The sequence below is a fragment of the Scyliorhinus torazame genome, chromosome 5 (genome assembly GCF_047496885.1).
Source record: "Scyliorhinus torazame isolate Kashiwa2021f chromosome 5, sScyTor2.1, whole genome shotgun sequence".
In the NCBI taxonomy this organism is placed as follows: Eukaryota; Metazoa; Chordata; class Chondrichthyes; order Carcharhiniformes; family Scyliorhinidae; genus Scyliorhinus; species Scyliorhinus torazame.
Window position 1 is genome coordinate 154,604,590 of NC_092711.1, and position 18,283 is coordinate 154,622,872.

At 45.9% G+C, this 18,283-nt stretch overlaps 1 protein-coding gene across 1 annotated transcript; it reads left to right on the top strand.

The window, feature by feature from the left end:
• The first annotated feature begins 1,696 nt into the window (after window positions 1-1,696).
• On the top strand, window positions 1,697-12,049 carry LOC140420162 (uncharacterized). Its single transcript, XM_072504183.1, has 2 exons — window positions 1,697-1,720; window positions 6,029-12,049. Exon 2 carries the CDS (start codon window positions 6,382-6,384, stop codon window positions 7,723-7,725), a length of 1,344 nt encoding a protein of 447 aa, XP_072360284.1. The 5' UTR covers window positions 1,697-1,720; window positions 6,029-6,381; the 3' UTR covers window positions 7,726-12,049.
• Window positions 12,050-18,283: the final 6,234 nt, after the last annotated feature.

Below are 18,283 nucleotides of genomic sequence, written 5' to 3' on the forward strand. Positions count from 1 at the left end.
TTACACGCTTGTGCGCCCAGTAACGAGTCCTTTGATGAGCCCACAACTTCGAAGGGGAGTGTGGCCGTGTACCTCTTGTGAGTCACCTGTAGCTGGCAAGATCCTACGGACGGGATAACGTTCCCGTTATAGTCAACCATCTTAAGCCGGGATGGTGTGATGAGTGGTTTGACCTTCATGGCCTGGACTGCAGAGTAAGCAATCAGGTTGGCGGATGCGCCGGTGTCCAGACGGAAGGCGACGCGCGATCGGTTGACCGTCAGGGTGGCACACCACTCATCGTCTGGATTGATGGCATTGACCTTATTGACATCAATGACGGCAACTCTGAAGTCATCCTGGTCATCTGCATCACTTAACTGGAAGTCTTGATGCGTGGGCTGGACGGTCCTGACTCGTGTGCGAGGTTGTCGAGGATGCGCCGGATCCATGGGTTGAGCCGCACGACAGCGGGCTGCGTAGTGGCCTATCATGGCACATCTGTTGCACTGTTGGTATTTTGCAGGACATTGCCCTTTTAAGTGTAGACCTCCACACTTGCTGCACGTCATGACGTCACGGCGTTCGTTGCGCCACTGCGCATGCGCAGTGCGATCTTGCGGTGGGCGCGCCTGCGCAGTGCGTCCCTCGTTGTGGCCGTTATTCTTGGCGCGCACCTGCGCGGGAGACCGCGAAAAGCGCGGGAAGCGGCCGCTGTCGTCCGGGCCGTGGGGCGGGAAGAAATCGACGGCCTGGATGCGTTCAACGTCGTGGGCGGCCTGGCTTGCCGATTCGACGGCTGGGGACCCCCTCCGTGCCAACTCGGACGCCTGAAATCGGGCAAAACGGCAGGTCGCATTTTCATGGAGGACACAGGCTTCCACAGCAGACGCTAAGGTGAGGCTCTTTATTTTAAGAAGCTGCTGGCGTAGGCCACTGGAGGCAACGCCAAAGACAATCTGGTCCCTGATCATGGACTCTGTGGTGGTGCCGTAACCGCAGGACTGCGCTAGAATCCGGAGGTGCGTCAAAAAGGGTTGAAAAAGCTCCTCCTTACCTTGCAGGCGTTGCTGAAAGATGTATCTTTCGAAAGTTTCGTTTACTTCAGTTTGAAAGTGCTGGTCCATTTTGAGGATGACCGTGTCATATTTGGCCTGGTTTTCGCCTTCCTCGAACACCAGTGAATTAAAGACATCATTTGGGTGGGGGCCTGCGTAGAAGAGGAGCATTGCAATCTTCGAATCATCCGAGACATTCTGTTTTTCGGTGGCACGGATGTACAGGTCAAATCGCTGCCTGTAGAGCTTCCAGTTGGTGCCTAGGTTCCCCGTGACTTGCATCGGCTGCGGTTTGCCGGTGTGGTCCATGTCCAGAATGGCAGGTTGGTAGGCAGGTATCGATCCACTCCTGTACCATGTGGTGTTGGGTGTTCTAACACACAGAAGAGCCAACACAGTTGCATATGGTACAACACTTGTTTATTTAAACTTGCTATTTACAACTTGGTCTTTGCACTCTGCACGTGGGGGGCTCCCTGCTTGTGGTGTTTCAACAGCTCTTTCATGCTTCCTTCTCCCCAGACCTACTGACCTCCAGGTGTCGTGCTCGTGCTTTTTATGTGGTTGGTGTTCTTGTCTGTGATTGGTTGTGGTGTTGTGTACTCTGATTTGCCTGTTAGTGTGTCCATCATGATGTGTGTGTTTGAATATCATGACAACACAGACTCCTGTCTCCAACATCTGTGAGTAAAACACTTTATTTCCTCCTCCTTTCCATTTCTTTTCTCATTCTGACCTTCAATTGGTGACTTGCAGCAACTGAAGGGAAAGGAAGTGAATCCAGGGAGGGTGCAGACTCTGGAAAGGTTGGTCCAGGTCTCGCTCTCTCTCTCAAAGACATTGACATCCTTTGCCCCCTCAGCTTGACACATTTATTTGTCTGGCTAAAAGGACGATCTCTTTCCTAATGTTCACAATTAAAGGGCTGGTTTCCCCAGGAAATGGCTGACATTTAAGGGGTCAGTAAACAGGCTAAATCCAACTCAGCCAATTACTTCTCTGTATAAATACTCTCCATCATCAGCAAAGTAATGGAAGGGGTCATCAAGGGTCCTATTAAGTGGCACTTATTCTGCAATAACCTGCTCCAGGAAGCTCAGTTTGGGTTCCGCCAGGGTCACTCAGCTCCTGACCTCATTACAGCCTTGGTTCAAACTTGGACGAAAGAGCTGAATGCCAGAAATGAGGTGAAAGTGACTCCCCTTGACATCAAGGCAGCATTTGACTGAGTAGGGCATCAAGGAGCCCTAGCTAAACTGGAGTCAATGGGAATCAGGGGATAACTCTTCACTGGTTGGATTTATACCTGGCACAAAGGAAGATGGTTGTGGTGATTGGAGGTCAGTCATCTCAGCTCCAGGACATCACTGCAGGAGTTCCTCAGGGCAGTATCCTAGGCCCAACCATCTTCAGCTGCTTCATCAATGATCTCCCTTCCATCATAAGGTGAGAAATGGTGATGTTTCTGGATCCGCGGGAGAAGGCTCTCACTGTCCACCCTATCTAACCCCCTGATCATTTTGTATGCCTCTATTAAGACTCCTCTTAACCTTCTTCGCTCTTAACGAAAATAACCTCAAGTCCATCAGCCTTTCCTCATAAGATTTTCCCTCCATACCAGGCAACATCCTGGTAAATCTCCTCTGCACCCGCTCCAAAGCTTCCACATTCTTCCTATAATGAGGTGACCAGAACTGTACGCAATACTCCAAATGCAGCCGTACCAGAGTTTTGTACAGCTGCAACGTGACCTCATGACTCCGGAACTCAATCCCTCTACCAATAAAGACCAACACTCCATAGGCTGTCTTCACAACCCTATCAACCTGGGTGCCAACTTTCAGGGATCTATGTACATGGACACCGAGATCCCTCTGCTCATCCACACTTCCAAGAACTTTACCATTAGCCAAATATTCCGCATTCCTGTTATTCCTTCCAAAGTGAATCACCTCACACTTCTCTACATTAAACTCCATTTGCCACCTCTCAGCCCAGCTCTGCAGCTTATCTATGTCCCTCTGTAACCTGCAACATCCTTCCGCCCTGTCGACAACACCACCGACTTTAGTGTCGTCTGCAAAATTACTCACCCACCCTTCTGCGCCCTCCTCTAGGTCATTTATAAAAATTACAAACAGCAACGGCCCCAGAACAGATCCTTGTGGTACGCCACTTGTAACTGAAATCCATTCTGAACATTTCCCATCAACCACCACCCTCTGTCTTCTTTCAGATAGCCAATTTCTGATCCACATCTCTAAATCACCCTCAATCCCCAGCCTCCGTATTTTCTGCAATAGCCTACCGTGGGGAACCTTATCAAACGCTTTACTGAAATCCACATACACCACATCAACTGCTCTACCCTCGTCTACCTGTTCAGTCACCTTCTCAAAGAACTCGATAAGGTTTGTGAGGCATGACCTACCTTTCACAAAGCCATGCTGACTATCCCTAATCATATTATTACTATCTAGATGATTATAAATCTTGTCTCTTAAAATCCCCTCCAAGACTTTACCCACAACAGACGTGAGGCTCACCGGTCTATAGTTGCAGGGGTTGTCTCTACTCCCCTTCTTGAACAAAGGAACCACATTTGCTATCCTCCAGTCCTCTGGCACTATTCCTGTAGCCAATGATGACATAAAAATCAAAGCCAAAGGCTCAGCAATCTCTTCCCTGGCTTCCCAGAGAATCCTAGGATAAATCCCATCAGGCCCCGGGACTTATCTATTTTCAGCCTGTCCAGAATTGCCAACACCTCTTCCCTACGTACCTCAATGCCATCTATTCTAATAGCCTGGGTCTCAGCATTCTCCTCCACAACATTCTCTTTTTCCTGAGTGAATACTGACGAAAAATATTCATTTAGTATCTCGCCTATCTCTTTAGACTCCACACACAACTTCCCATCCCTGTCCTTGACTGGCCCTACTCTTACCCCAGTCTTTCTTTTATTCCTGACATACCTATAGAAAGCTTTTGGGTTTTCCTTGATCCTACCTGCCAAATACTTCTCATGTCTCCTTGCTCATCGTAGATCTCTCGGTAGATCCTTCCTCGCTACCTTGTAACTATCAAGCGCCCCAACTGAAACTTCACACCTCATCTTCACATAGGCCTCCTTCTTCCTCTTAACAAGAGATTCCACTTCTTTGGTAAACCACGGTTCCCTCGCTCGACGCCTTCCTCCCTGCCTGACCGGTACGTACTTATCAAGAACACGCAGTAGCTGTTCCTTGAACAAGCTTCACATATCCAGTGTGCCTAACACTTGCAGCCTATTTCTCCAACCTATCTCCCCCCCCCCCCCCCCAAGTCATGTCTAATGGCATCATAATTGCCCTTCCCCATGCCTCCTGATGCCCCAAAGCCTGTCCACCAGACATCTACAAGCACAAGTCAGGAGTGTAATGGAATACACTCCACTTTGCTGGATGAGTGCAGCTCCAACAACACACAAGAAGCTCGACTCTATCCAGACAAAGCAGCCTGATTGACTGCATCGCCTTCCACAAACATTCAAACCTTCCACCACCGACAAACAGTAGCAGCCGTGTATACCATTTACAAGATACACTACAGTAACTCCGAAAGGTTCCTCAGACAGCACCTTCCAAACCCCCAACCACCAATATCTGGAAGGACAAGAGCAGCAGAAACCTGGGAAGCCCACCACCTGGAGGTTCTCCTCCAAGTTACTCACCACCTTGACTTGGAAATATATTGCCGTTCCTTCACTGTCCCTGGGGCAACATCCTGGAATTCCCTCCCTAACAGCACAGGGGATGTAGGGCAGCATGGTGGAGCAGTGGTTAGCGCTGCTGCCTCACGGCTCCGAGGTCCGAGGCTCCATCCCGGCTCTGGGTCACTGTCCGTGTGGAGTTTGCACATTCTCCCCGTGTTTGCTTGCGTTCACTCCCACAACCCAAAGATGTGCAGGGTAGCTGGATTGGTGACGCTAAATTGCCCCATAAGTGTAAAAAATGAATTAGGTACTCTAAATTTATAAAAAAACAAATGAAAAAGAAAAACAGCACAGGGGATGTACCTACACCTCAAGGACTGCAGCAGTTCAAGAAGGCAGCTCACCCCTACTTCGGAAGGGCAACTGGGGATGGGCAATAAATGCTGGCCTGACCAGCATTGTCCACATCCCGTAAATTAATTTTTAAAAATGTAATATCGGACAGAAATATGTCTAGTGTTATATGGTATGTATTATATATATTTTTGATGGTTCTGTGATAAAATACATCCATTATTATTTCTAGTTTTGTATCATAGTACTGTACCTACATCATATATTTCCAGTCATACAGTCACTGCAGCACTTCAGAATCCATTTGGGAACTCGAGTCAATGCTGACTCTCTGTACAGCAATCCAGTCAGTCCCATTCCCCCTCGATATCCCTGTTCACCTGCAAGTTTATTTTCTTCAAGTAACCATCCTATTTTATTTTAAATTATCGATCATCTGGACTTCCACAACCCTTGTGGGTAGTGAGTTCCCTGTCATGACCACTCCATGACTAAATAAAATTCTTCCTCAGAATTTCCCTATCTCTAATCAGTAAATGTACTTATATGGAGATTCTCTACTCTTGTGCAGGTTTTAGTGAGTTTAGATTTGTTGATCAGCACCTTCAGGAAAATTGGGAGGGAAAGTAAGTGAATACAATCTGTATATTACACACATTTTCCATCCAGTAATATAGATATATATCTGTCTGGCAGCCTGCATGAAGATTTTCAGGTCTGGAGGAAACAGTGAGCTTGGATCTGTCAATCAGCCTGAATCAGTACCTTCAGGAGAATTGGGAGGGTGAATATTAGATCCAGCAGAGTGAGAATGGAGGGAGAGTGTGTGGGATTGAGATTTCGAGCATTTCAGGGAAAGAGAGAGGAAAGAATGTTTGATAGAAACGAGAATTGTTTGTTCTGAATTTCTATCCTGTACTGATATTGTAAAATCTGTTTGCAGGCAGTTCGATCGAGAGGAGTTTGAGGCCGATATCTCAAACTAAATATCACATCAAGAACTGATTGAGTCACTCAATTCTTGGGATCTTCGGCCTGAGAATCTAGAAGGAGAAATGTTTGTCTATTCTGTCTGCTTCACGAGATTTTAAACAACAGTGTGTCTGGAAAAGCACTGAGACACACACCCGTGTGAGACTGTTATAGAGCACTGACTGTGGAAAGAGCTTCAACCAGTGACACAGCCTGAAAACATACTACACCATTCACAGCAGGGAGAGACTGTGTGGGTGTTCTGTGTGTGGACAAGGCTTCAACTGATCGTCAAACGCGGTGAGACGTAAGATCACCCGGATCATGGTGAAACCATGGAAATGTGAGGATTGTGGGAGGGGATTTAGAGCCCCACACAAGCTGGCAACGCATCAACGCAGTCACACTGGCGAGCGGCCTTTCACCTGCTCTTGGTGTGAAAAGGGATTCGCTCACATTGGCACCCTGCAGAGACACGAACTAATTCACACTGCGGAGAGACCGTTCACCTGCTCTGACTGTGGGAAGGGATTCCCTCAGTTATCCCAGCTGCAGACACACCAGCGAGTTCACACTGGGGAGAGGCCTTTCACCTGCTCTCAGTGTGAAAAGGGATTCACTCAAATTGGCAACCTGCATACACACCAGCGAGTTCACACTGGAGAGAGGCCTTTCACCTGCTCTCAGTGTGAAAAGGGATTCGCTCACAATAGCGCCCTGCAGAGACACAAACTAATTCACACTGCGGAGAGACCGTTCACCTGCTCTGACTGTGGGAAGGGATTCATTCGGTTATCCCAGCTGCAGACACACCAGCGAGTTCACACTGGGGAGTGGCCTTTCACCTGCTCTGACTGTGGGAAGGTATTCCCTCGGTTATCCCAGCTGCAGACACACCAGCGAGTTCACACTGGAAAGAGTCCTTTCACCTGCTCTCAGTGTGAAAAGGGATTCGCTCAAATTGGCAGCCTGCGGAAACACGACCGAATTCACACTGGAGAGAGGCCTTTCACCTGTTCTCAGTGTGAAAAGAGATTCAATGACATTGGCAACCTGCGGAGACACGAACGAGTTCACACTGGGGAGAGGCCGTTCACCTGCTCTGACTGTGGGAAGGGATACACTCTGTTAGCCCACCTGCAGAGACACCAGCGAGTTCACACTGGAGAGAGACCTTTCACCTGCATTCAGTGTGAAAAGGGATTCACTGACAATGCCAGCCTGCGGAAACACGAACGAGTACACACCGGGGATTATCCATTCAACTGCACTGTGTGTGATAAGGGATTCACTGATATTGGTAACCTTCGGAGACACGAACGAGTTCACACCGGGGAGAGGCCATTCATCTGCTCTGTGTGTGATATGGGATTCGCTCAATTATCCAGCCTGCTGAAACACAATGCCACTCACACCAAGAGCAGGCCCTTTAAATGCCCTGACTGCAGGCGGGGTTTCAAAAGCTCTCAGCTACTGATGTCCCACCAGCGCGTTCACTCTGAGGAGAGACCGTTCAGCTGCTCTCACTGCACAAAGAGCTTTAGATCCCCATCCAACCTGATGAAACACGAGCGAAGTCACACCGGGGAGAGCCCGTTCACCTCTCCGACTGGGAAAAGATTCACTCGGTCATCACTTGCTGAGCCACAATGTCACTCACAGCAATGAGAGATCCTTTAAATGCTCCGACTGTGGGAGTGGGTTTAAAAGCTCTCAGGTACTGATGTCCCACCAGCACATTCACACTGAGGAGAGACCGTTCAGCTGCTCTCACTGCACAAAGAGATTTCAAACATCAATCACGTTGTGGAGACACCAGCAAGTTCACACTGGAAAGAAGCCATTCACCTGCTCTCACTGTGGGGAGGGATTCACTCAGTCGTCCAACATGCTGAGACACCAAAGGGTTCACAAGTGATGTTGGGTTAGATTCTGCTGTTATTCCTGCTGTTAATTACATCCAGGACTGAACCTGGAGTGGGTGGAGGGGTTTGTCTCCTCGTCAACTCCTGGTGCTCGGATGTGGCGACCCTGGCGAACTACTGCTCCCCTGACCTGGAATACCCGACTGAAGTACCGTCCATACTACCTTCCACGGAGTTCACTTCTTCCATCATCATGGCGATCTACATCCCACCCCAGGCGGAAGTGAAGACGCCGCTTGATGAATTGTACACCGCTATAAATAACAATGAAGCAGAATACCCGGAGGCCTTGTTCATCGTGGCCGGAGACTTCAACCAGGCCAACCTCGAGTGTACTGCCAAAATTCCACCAACACCTCTCCTGTCCCAACAGGGGCCCCAACATCCTTGACCACTGCCACACAAACATCAAGGGCGCCTGATGATCCATCCACTGGCTGCACTTCGGAAAATCGGACCACAAGACGGTGCTCCTCCCGGCGTACAAGCAGAAACTTAAGCGGGAGAATCCGGTTAAGAAATGCTGGTCTGAGGCAACAGAAGAGCTCCTGTGCGACTGGTCCATATTCAAGAACTTGGCAGCTAACCTAAACGAGTATGCCAGCACCATCACAGACTTCATCAGCAAGTGTGTGGAAGATTGTGTGTCAAAGAAGGTAGTTCGTACGTTACCCAACCAGAACCCATGGTTTAATCGGGAGATTCAAGGCCACGTCTGAGGCGTTCAAGTCAGGCAACCCTGACCTATACAAAATAAAATCTAGGTACGACTTCTGCAAAGCCAAGAGACAACTGAAGAGTTGTCCAGACTGAGCTAGAATCATGGACTCTCATCGATTGTGGCAAGGCTTAAACAACATAATGCGCTAAGCTGAGTAGGATCTTTAGCAACAGCGCACCCCTTCCCGACAAACTCTAGCATTCTATGCTTATTTCGAGCAGGAAACCAACAAACCTTTGTCATCTGCCCCAGCAGCCTAGGGCACACCCATGCCCACCGTCACAGCGTACAAAGTCAGATTGGCCTTCTTGAAAGTGAACTCTCGGAAAGCGGCGGGTCCTGACGGAGTCCCTGCCACGCACCCAGATCCTGCGCGGGCCAACTGGCAGGTGTGTTCGCGGACATCCTCAACCTCTCCCTACTCCGTTCTGAGATTCCCACTGCTTCAAGAAGGCCACTATCATACCGGTGCCAAAGAAGAACCAGGCAACGTGCCTCAATGAATACCATTCGATGGCCTTGACATCGATCATTATGGAATGCTTAGACCACAGCTGGAGTAATGTGTGCAGTTTTACTTCCCTTACCTTAGGAAAGGTATTGCCACAGAGGAACAGCAACAAAGTTTCACCAGACTTGTTCCAGGTTTGGCAGGACTGTCCCCTGAAGAGAGATTGGGGAAACTAGGCCTCTTTTCTCTAGAGTTTCAAGGAATGAGAGGGGATTTCATTGAAACTTACAAAATCCATAAAGGAATAGACCGGGTGGGTGCAGGTGAGATGTTTCCCCGAGTTGGAGAGTCTGGAACCAGGGGACACAATTTCAAACTAAGGGAGAAGTCACTTAATACGGGTCTCGGAGGAGACATTTCTTTACTCCGAGGGTTGTGAATCTTTGGGATTCTCGACCCCAGAGGGCTGTGGAAGCTCAGACACTGGGAGTGTTTAAAGCAGCGACTGGCAGATTTCTGTTTCTTTGTTTAATAAATTATGTTTTTCTAATTAAGAGACAGTGAGCTTTGGACTGTGGGAGGAAACCGGAGCACCCGGAGGAAACCCACGCACACACGGGGAGAAAGTGCAAACTCTGCACAGACAGTGACCCAAGCTGGGAATCGAACGTGGGACCCAGGAGCTGTGAAGCAACTGTGCTAACCACTGTGCTACCGTAAAGTGGATGATCAGCCACGATCATATTGAATGGCGGCACAGGCTCGATGGGCTGAATGGCCATGTTGCCAGAAGAAAAAAAAAGGTTTCTGATCTGAATAGTAAGAGATTGTAGAGCTCTGAGACTCCGAGGGATCTGGGTGTCCAAGAGCATGAATCACAAAAAGGGAATTGAATACAAAAGAAGGGAGGTTATGCTTCAGTTATACAGGACATTGATGAGTCCACATCTGGAGCACTGTGTACAGTATTGCTCTCATTTAAGAAATGATGTCAATGTGTTGGTAGCAGTTCAGAGAAGGTTTACTGGACTCATACCTGGAATTGGAGGCTGGGCTTATGAGGAATGATTGGACAGGCTGGGCTTGTGTCCGATGGATTGAATTGATTTGATTGAACCGTATCAGATCCTGAGGGGCCTTGACAGGGTGGATGTGGAAAGGATGTTTCCTCTTGTGGGAGAATCTAGAAATTGGAGTCGCTTTAAAAGTAACAACTTGCCCATTTAAGGCAGAGAACCTCTTTCTCTCAGGGTTGTGAGTCTTTGGAACTCTCTTCCTCAAAGGGCAGTGGAAGCAGAGTCTTTGAATATTTTGAAGACTGAGTTGAATAGATTCTTGATAAGCAAGGGGGTGAAAGGTTATCGGGGGGAATGTGGAGTTGAAGTTACAATCAGATCAACTTATTAAATGGTGGAGCAGGCTCGAGGGGCCTACTCCTGCTCCTAATTTGTATGTTATCACATCCTTCATAATAGATTGTAGCATTTTCCCTCCGACTGATGTAAGGTTAATGGGTCTGTGGTTCTCCGTTTTCTCTCTCCCTCCTTAAATAGTGGGGTTACATTTACCACCTTCCAATCTGCAGGAACCATTCCAGAATCTATAGAATTTTGAAAGATGATCACCAATGTATCCACTATCACTACAGCCACCTCTTTCAACACTCTGGGATGTGGAGCAGCAGCCTTTGGGGATTTATTAACTTTCAATCCCATTAATTTCTCCAGTACTACTTTTTCACTGATACTAATCTCTTTCAGTTCCTCGTGTTCACTGGTCTCTTGGTTCTCTCGTGTTTTTGGGACGATTTCTGTATCCTCCTCCATGAAGACAGACACACATTGTTTAGTTTCTCTGTCATTTCCTTATTCCTCATTTTAAACTCTCCTGTCTCTGCCTGGAATGGACCCACAATGGTCTTTGCAAATCTTTCCCTTTTCATATTTTACAGGAACTTTTCCAGTCAGTTTTTATGTTTCTCGCCAGTTTGCTCTCATATTCAATTTTCTCTTTATGAGTTTCTTGATCCTCCTTTCCTGAATTCTAAAACAAGTTTCCAATCCTCGGGGTTCCACTTATATTGGCAACTATGTGCGATGAGATCTCTTATTTTATCTTCAAAAATTAGCCCAAGATCTGGTTGATTGGAGGTGTCCAAAAATGCAACTTTATTGCTAATTATCCACCTTGATTCTCTTACTTAAAAATAAATCAAAATTCAGATGAAATAATACATCAAAACATAATAAAGAGAGTTGCACAAAAACATAAGACAATATTAGGAAATTAATAGATGGTTAAGAATTTCTTAAAGCATGAATACAGAACAAACTTTAGTCATGAAACTTTATTCTTAAAGAAATTCTTATCAATGGTCTAACCCCTTATTGGTTTCAAATTCTCAGCTGAGGCTTCCTGATTTATTCAAATAACTCTCTTGTCACTTGGAGCATGATTTGTTATCCAGGCATTGGTCATTACTTAAGATTCATTAATGTCTATCAAATTAATTAAATGTCTACATGCTCCCGCCACGTGTACCAATCCTCTGAAGATAAGGCGTTCTGCATCAACCTTGTTTGTCGCTAAGGCTTTGCTACATTTTGTAAATGTTTCTGTTGCTAAGGCTGCGATACTTTTTCATTACTAGATGTATTTGTAGAACAATGGTTTATTCATTACGAGGGCTTTTATGCAACTTTTCTAGAAACCGTGTTAGATTCTGACACATTAAGTTGCTGTACAGCAATTCTCATATTATTATCTGAAACAATGACTATGCCTTGTGGATATTCTATTTTCTGTCTGTATGTATACTGAATTTAAAGAATTATACTGCATTGATTCTTCAAGGTACCAATAAATCAGTGAAGCAATAAATCTGTAATCGATTAATGAGCCTCTTGGAATCTTTAATTTTTCTTGTTAGTCACGGTTGCGTCACTTTTCCTGTTGGATTTTTGTTTCTTAAAGGAATCTATATTTTATGTAAATATGTGATAATTCCTTAAATGCGACTGCCTGTGTATCATTACACATTTTATTGTAAGTTCCCAATCAACTTGCCCCTCATAGCTTGACCGTTTCCTTCTGAGACAGAACCATGTAACCACCAAAGCCTATCTTTATCTGAACTGCATGCTTTGGGGTTCCAAACAGAAACAGGAACTATCTGTCATCTACCTTCCAAACACCCTTTCACTCTGTGATCCTGGTGAAATTTGAAGCCAAGTATTTGCCACAAGGCTCAAGAGCATCAGCCCACTGGAGGCAAAGTCGTGAGACCGGCCAGTCCAGCAGACCGAAACCCTCCGACCCTCCCCATTGACCAACTGACAGAATGAACACAATGCTGTTCTGGGTGTAATTGAGAGTAGCAACAATAACAGCAGAATCCAACCCCTGTAATCACTTGTGACCTTGTTGGTGTCTCAGCAGGTACAAGGAAACACAGAATCCCTTCCCACATTGAGTGCAGGTGAATGCTCACTTCCCGGGGTGAACTGGCTGATGTCTCCGCATGGTGGATAAATGTCTGAATCCCTTCCCACACTGAGAGCAGCTGAATGGCCTCTCCCAGTGTGAATGCGCCGATGAACTTCCAGTGCAGATGGGGCTTTGAATCCCTTCCCACAGTCCCGGCATTTCCACTGTTTCTCCATGTTTTGGGTCTCCTTGTGTCTCTCCGGGTTAGACAATTGAAGCCTTACTCACACACACAGTACAGTCCCTCCCCACTGTGAAGCTCTGTAACTGGTTGAAGCTCTTTCCACAGTCAGTGCTCTGGAACACTCTCACTCGGGTGTGTGTGACCCAAAGAATCAAGTGACTGTCAGATCAAGATGTGATGTTTGGGATTTCTGTCTGTAATACCTCCTTTTCTAATATCCTGGAAAAACAATTTACAAAATACATCACTGCAAATACAGGATAGAAACTCAGAACAGACAGTTCTAGTTTCTCTGGAACAGACAGTTCTAATTTCTCTGGAACATTATTCCCTCCCTTATTCCCCAAAAGCTGTAAATCTCCATCCCACACACACTCCCTCCATTCACTGTATCTAATATTCACCCTCCCAATTCTCCTGAAGGTGCTGATTCAGGCTGATTGACAGATCCCTGCTCACTGCTTCCTGTCCTGGACACAGAGATCATAACAAATAGGAGCTGCAGTCGACCATTTGGCCCATTAAACTTGCTCAACCCTTTTATTTGTCGTATGAGGAACGGTTGAGGACTCTGGGTCTGTACTCGTTGGAGTTTAGAAGGATCAGGGGGGGATCTTATTGAATCTTACAGGATACTGCGAGGCCTGGATAGAGTGGACATGGGGAGGATGTTTCCACTTGTAGGAAAAACTGGAACCAGAAGACACACTCAGACTAAAGGGAGGATCCTTTAAAACAAATGTGAGGAGGAATTCTTTCAGCCAGAGGGTGGTAAATCTGTGCAACTCTTTGCCCCATTTGAGCTTTCCTCATTTGGGAAGGCCCACGTGCCTCGGACACCAAAGACATGGCCCGTAGCGACAAGCCCCACCATCAAGGTAACGGATTTAATTGGACATTATCGATCAAGGCCAAATCACTGAGTGTCTTTAAGACAGAGATAGATAGATTCTTGATTATTAAGGGGATCAGAGGTTATGGGGAGAAGGCAGGAGAATGGGGATGAGAAAATATCAGCCATGATTGAATGGCGGAGCAGACTCGATGGGCCGAGTGGCCTAATTCAGCACCTGTGTCTTATTAGTGTCACAAGTAGGCTTACATTAACGTTGCAATGAAGTTACTGTGAAAATTAAGGTTGAACCTATCCAACCTTGGCTCCCTTACACAATTGCAATCCGCACCACCCCCTCCCATAATCAGCTGGTGAGATTTGACCATTTTGAAGGCAGTGCTGGATAGATTCTTGAGAAGCAAGGGAGTGAAAGGTTATTGGGGGGTTGCTGGGAGTGAGGAGTTGAGGTTACAATCAGATCAGCTGTGAACTTATTGAGGGAGCTGCTCCACAGTTTGGTTGTGGGATGCAGAATGTATTGATCCCATAACCCGACTCATTCCACTTCCCTTTCTCTTTCCTCTTTTTCGGAGGTCATGTTTGGCTGATCCCACATGCTATTTACACTTCTGAACCTTTTGGTGTTTGCTGCTACACGAAATCGGGCTGCCCTAAAATGTGGCCTCTTCAGTGAACCTCTGAGCACCCGGGACAAAACCGAATAGAACCGACCCCGTTAAAATTCGGCCGGGTTAAGAAAGCCTCAATCACTGTATTAAGTTGATCTTTTCTCTACACCTTGCTACAACATAACATTATATTCTGCAGTCTCTCCTTCCTTCCCTATTTACGGTATGCATTGTTTGTACTGCATGCAAGAAACAATACTTTTTACTGTATCCTAATACACGTGACAATAATAAATCAAATCCAATCAAAAAAACTACATTTACATCATGATCAAAACATATACACAAAAACAGGCAAAGAATTATACAGTCAAGAGGAAAGACAATCGGGCGGGTGTCTATTCTGCACTGGTTGCCTGCTCATTTAAGGGATTTGGTTCTTCTTGATCTTGGATGTCCTCCCCGGGTCTTCAGAAGATGTCTCTCCCCTGGAAGGTGTTGTCGTCTCTTTTGCAGAAGATTAGGAGCAGCAAGGGGTTCTTCAGCAATCTCGGTTTCTGCAGATTGACCAGAAGTCGCAGTCACATGATCGGGTAGTATGGATGGTGGTTCATCCTGAGGTAGTTCTAGCACACACAGTACTGGCACATTGATGGATGTCTCTAACAACTGATCTGTGTTGTCTTCACACTCGCTGATCTTCAGTTTGCACAATGTGGGAGACAGGGCCAGTTTCAGACAACACAGTTACAGGGACCCTCTTCTCGCTGGTGGAGCAGCTGCAGACTAAAACCTGCTCTCCTAGTCCAAAAAAGCATCTTTTGGGATTCCCTTCTCCTCTTCAGGTTTGTGACTGCTGATTGCGTTCCACTGTCTCAGACGTCTCCAGGGGAAATGTTGGTCAGATGTCGTTCTCAGCTTCGAGGTGCGACGATGCATTTCCAGCACACATGGAGATCTGAATCCCTTCACAGCCACCACATTCTACGGTTTCTTCATGGTGTGGGTGCATTTGTGACTCTGCGGGTTGGACAATCAGTTCAAATGTCATCCACACACAGAGCACATGTATGGTCTCTCCCCGCTGTGAAGGATGTGATAAATTTCTTCTGCTTTTTAATTAGTAAAAGCTCTTTCCACAGTCAGCGCTCTGGAACACTCTCACTCGGGTGTGTGTGTCTTGGTGCTTTTCCAGTCACACTGATGATTAAAATCTTTTGAAGCCGACAGAACAGAAAACATTTCTCCTTCCAGATTCAAAGGCCGATGATATTCCGGTCTCAAGGAAACGAGTGAATCTATCAGATCGAGACACATTTGAAATTTCTGTCTGTAATTCCTCCTCTTCTAATATCCTGGAAAAACAATTTACAAAAGACATCACTGTCAGTGCAGGATAGAGATTCAGAACAGACAATTCTAGTTTCTCTGGAACATTCTTTCCTCTCTAATTCCCCAAAAGCTGTAAATCTCCATCCCACACACTCTCCCTCCATTCTCACTCTGCTGTATCTAATATTCACCCTCCCAATTCTCCTGAAGGTGCTGATTCAGGCTGAGTGACAGATCCCTGCTCACTGCTTCCTGTTCTAGACACAGAAACATGAAAATTTAAATGCAGGCTGCCAGACAGATATATGTTTATAATTACTGGACTAAAAACTATAGAATCTACCGTGCAGGAGGCCATTCAGCCCACCGAGTCTGCACCGGCCCTTACAAAGAGCACCCTACTCAAGCCCACGTCTCTACCCTATCCCCGTAATCCATAACCGAGTAACCCCCACTTAATCTTTTTGGACACTAAGGGCAATTTAGCATGGCCAATCCGCCTAACCCACACATCTTTGGACTGTGGGAGGAAATCGGAGCACCCAGAGGAAACCCACGCAGACACGGTGAGAACGTGCGGACTCCGCACAGACAGCATTTGGTTCATTGATCTGAAAAGGAAAGTCACCTAAAGTCAGCACAATTGGGCACAGTTGGGAATGTTTGCAACCAATCCCTTTGCAAACAAACCGAGAAGTTAACCCTTTCCACTGACAGCACGGTGACAATTTGCCTTTTAAAGATTTGGCTTTATCCCATTTCTTATCTTTCAAAACATGTGTTTGAGAACGGGAGATATGGGAGTTATCGCCAAACTGATTTCAAATACTTGTGTCTCTGATATACAAAGACAATATTGTGTGAATGCAATTACTATTGGACAGTAAAGTTTCTCCAGGACTCCTGAATGAGACTGATAATAATTAATAGGATGGCCCACTTAGAATAAGATATAGAGAAAATCACATCACCCAATGGGAAATGGGATAACTCACCCTGGGGAGAGTTCAATAGAATAGAACGATGTTATATCGATGTACATTCTCGTGAAAATCAGTGTAGATCAGACAAATAAATTGATAACTTTCTCTTGGAGATAAATATGTCCCTGCCTCTTAACTTTAAAAGATAAACTGAATTGATTGGCCATTGACTGAGGCATTGGAGCCATGCAGGGAGAGAGAAGTACAGATCCTCCAACAGAGATCCCCCCGCCAGATTTTTCGGTGAGATCACCTGAAAGTCCAAGAGTGACGTTTATGGCACATGGAGCCTGATACTGGGATACCAGTGTGGGTGTGCTGATGTGGAAATGCATGGTGAAGCTGGAAGCTGCACTGAAGAACGGGTCCCAGACATACTCAGCTATTCGATAACAGAACATCGAGTGATTAATGTGGTCAGTAGAATGAGACAACATTTTAATTCATTATGATATTGACACATACTCCACTGAAAAACTGACTTTAAAACAATCAGAATATAATTATACACACTTGTATCTGTCAGTGGGAGTGAAAAGGGATCTAGAATCTGGATTCAGAAAATATCCACAAGGTGGAGGTAGGTGAACAGAGAGCTGGAGAATCTTTAAAGTCCGTGCATGAACTTCTGTTTGAAGCTGATGTATTTTCAACATGCCAATAATTTGGAATGGTGTGAGATGCTCTGCAGCTGGGAAAGATGAATCTAAGTGAACAGTTATCACATTTTACTGGAAAGGTTTTTACTTTTATTCTTGGCGGCAGCTCAAGCATTTGTGTTGCTGATTCTGATAACTTTAGCAGTTTTAGTATGTTATCGAAATGTGTTATCGATGTAATCAAGACATTATGAAAACAAGCTTGTAGTGTAGAAATAGGTGGGTTGATCAGAAATCAGTTGAGAGAAGTCAATAAGGATATTCACTTCTCAAGACGAGAAGATTTGTAAGAAATAAATGGTAAAACATGAAGGCATTTATTGAATATTATAGGAATAGCTCACTTCCTTTCTCGCCTGTGAAGAAATCTTCCACAGCAGCTTGCTGGGTGACAAACACAGGACAGACCTGTTCTTTCTGCCCAGGACTGGTCTCCAACACAGGCTCTTAAATTGACATTTCTAATCCTGATATGATTGGATCTCAGGATCCATCCGCAAACCATTTGTCTGTGTAAAGGTTAAAACAGGAAGAGATTAATAAAAAGGTCCAGACTGGCTTCACCCAACACCCACACTGGCTCACAGCAGTGAACCATCCAGAGGAGACTGCAGCCACTAGTAATGGAGACCAGTACTCATTCTGCATCATCCGTCTGTCCTCTGGGACTGGGAAATCATTCTCAGGCTGTATGATTTTTTTGTGTCCATTATGTATCATTTTTAAACTCTTGTTTCTCAATAAACCAGCGTAAAATCACATATTGGCTTGGTCCCATTTTTGGGGTTATCTGTGACTCCTGGATCAAGTATCTCGCCGATCACTGCATGCTGTTCTGGTCACAATATTATAAAATGATACCGAGGCACTGAAGAGGGTGCAAAGAAGATTTATAATGGTGAAACCAGAAATGTGTAGGTACATATAAAGTATCAGGAAAGGATTGACAGGCTGGGTCTCCTCTCTCCTTCGAAATGAAGGCAGAGGGGATAACCTAATAGAAATCTTTAAAATAATGGAA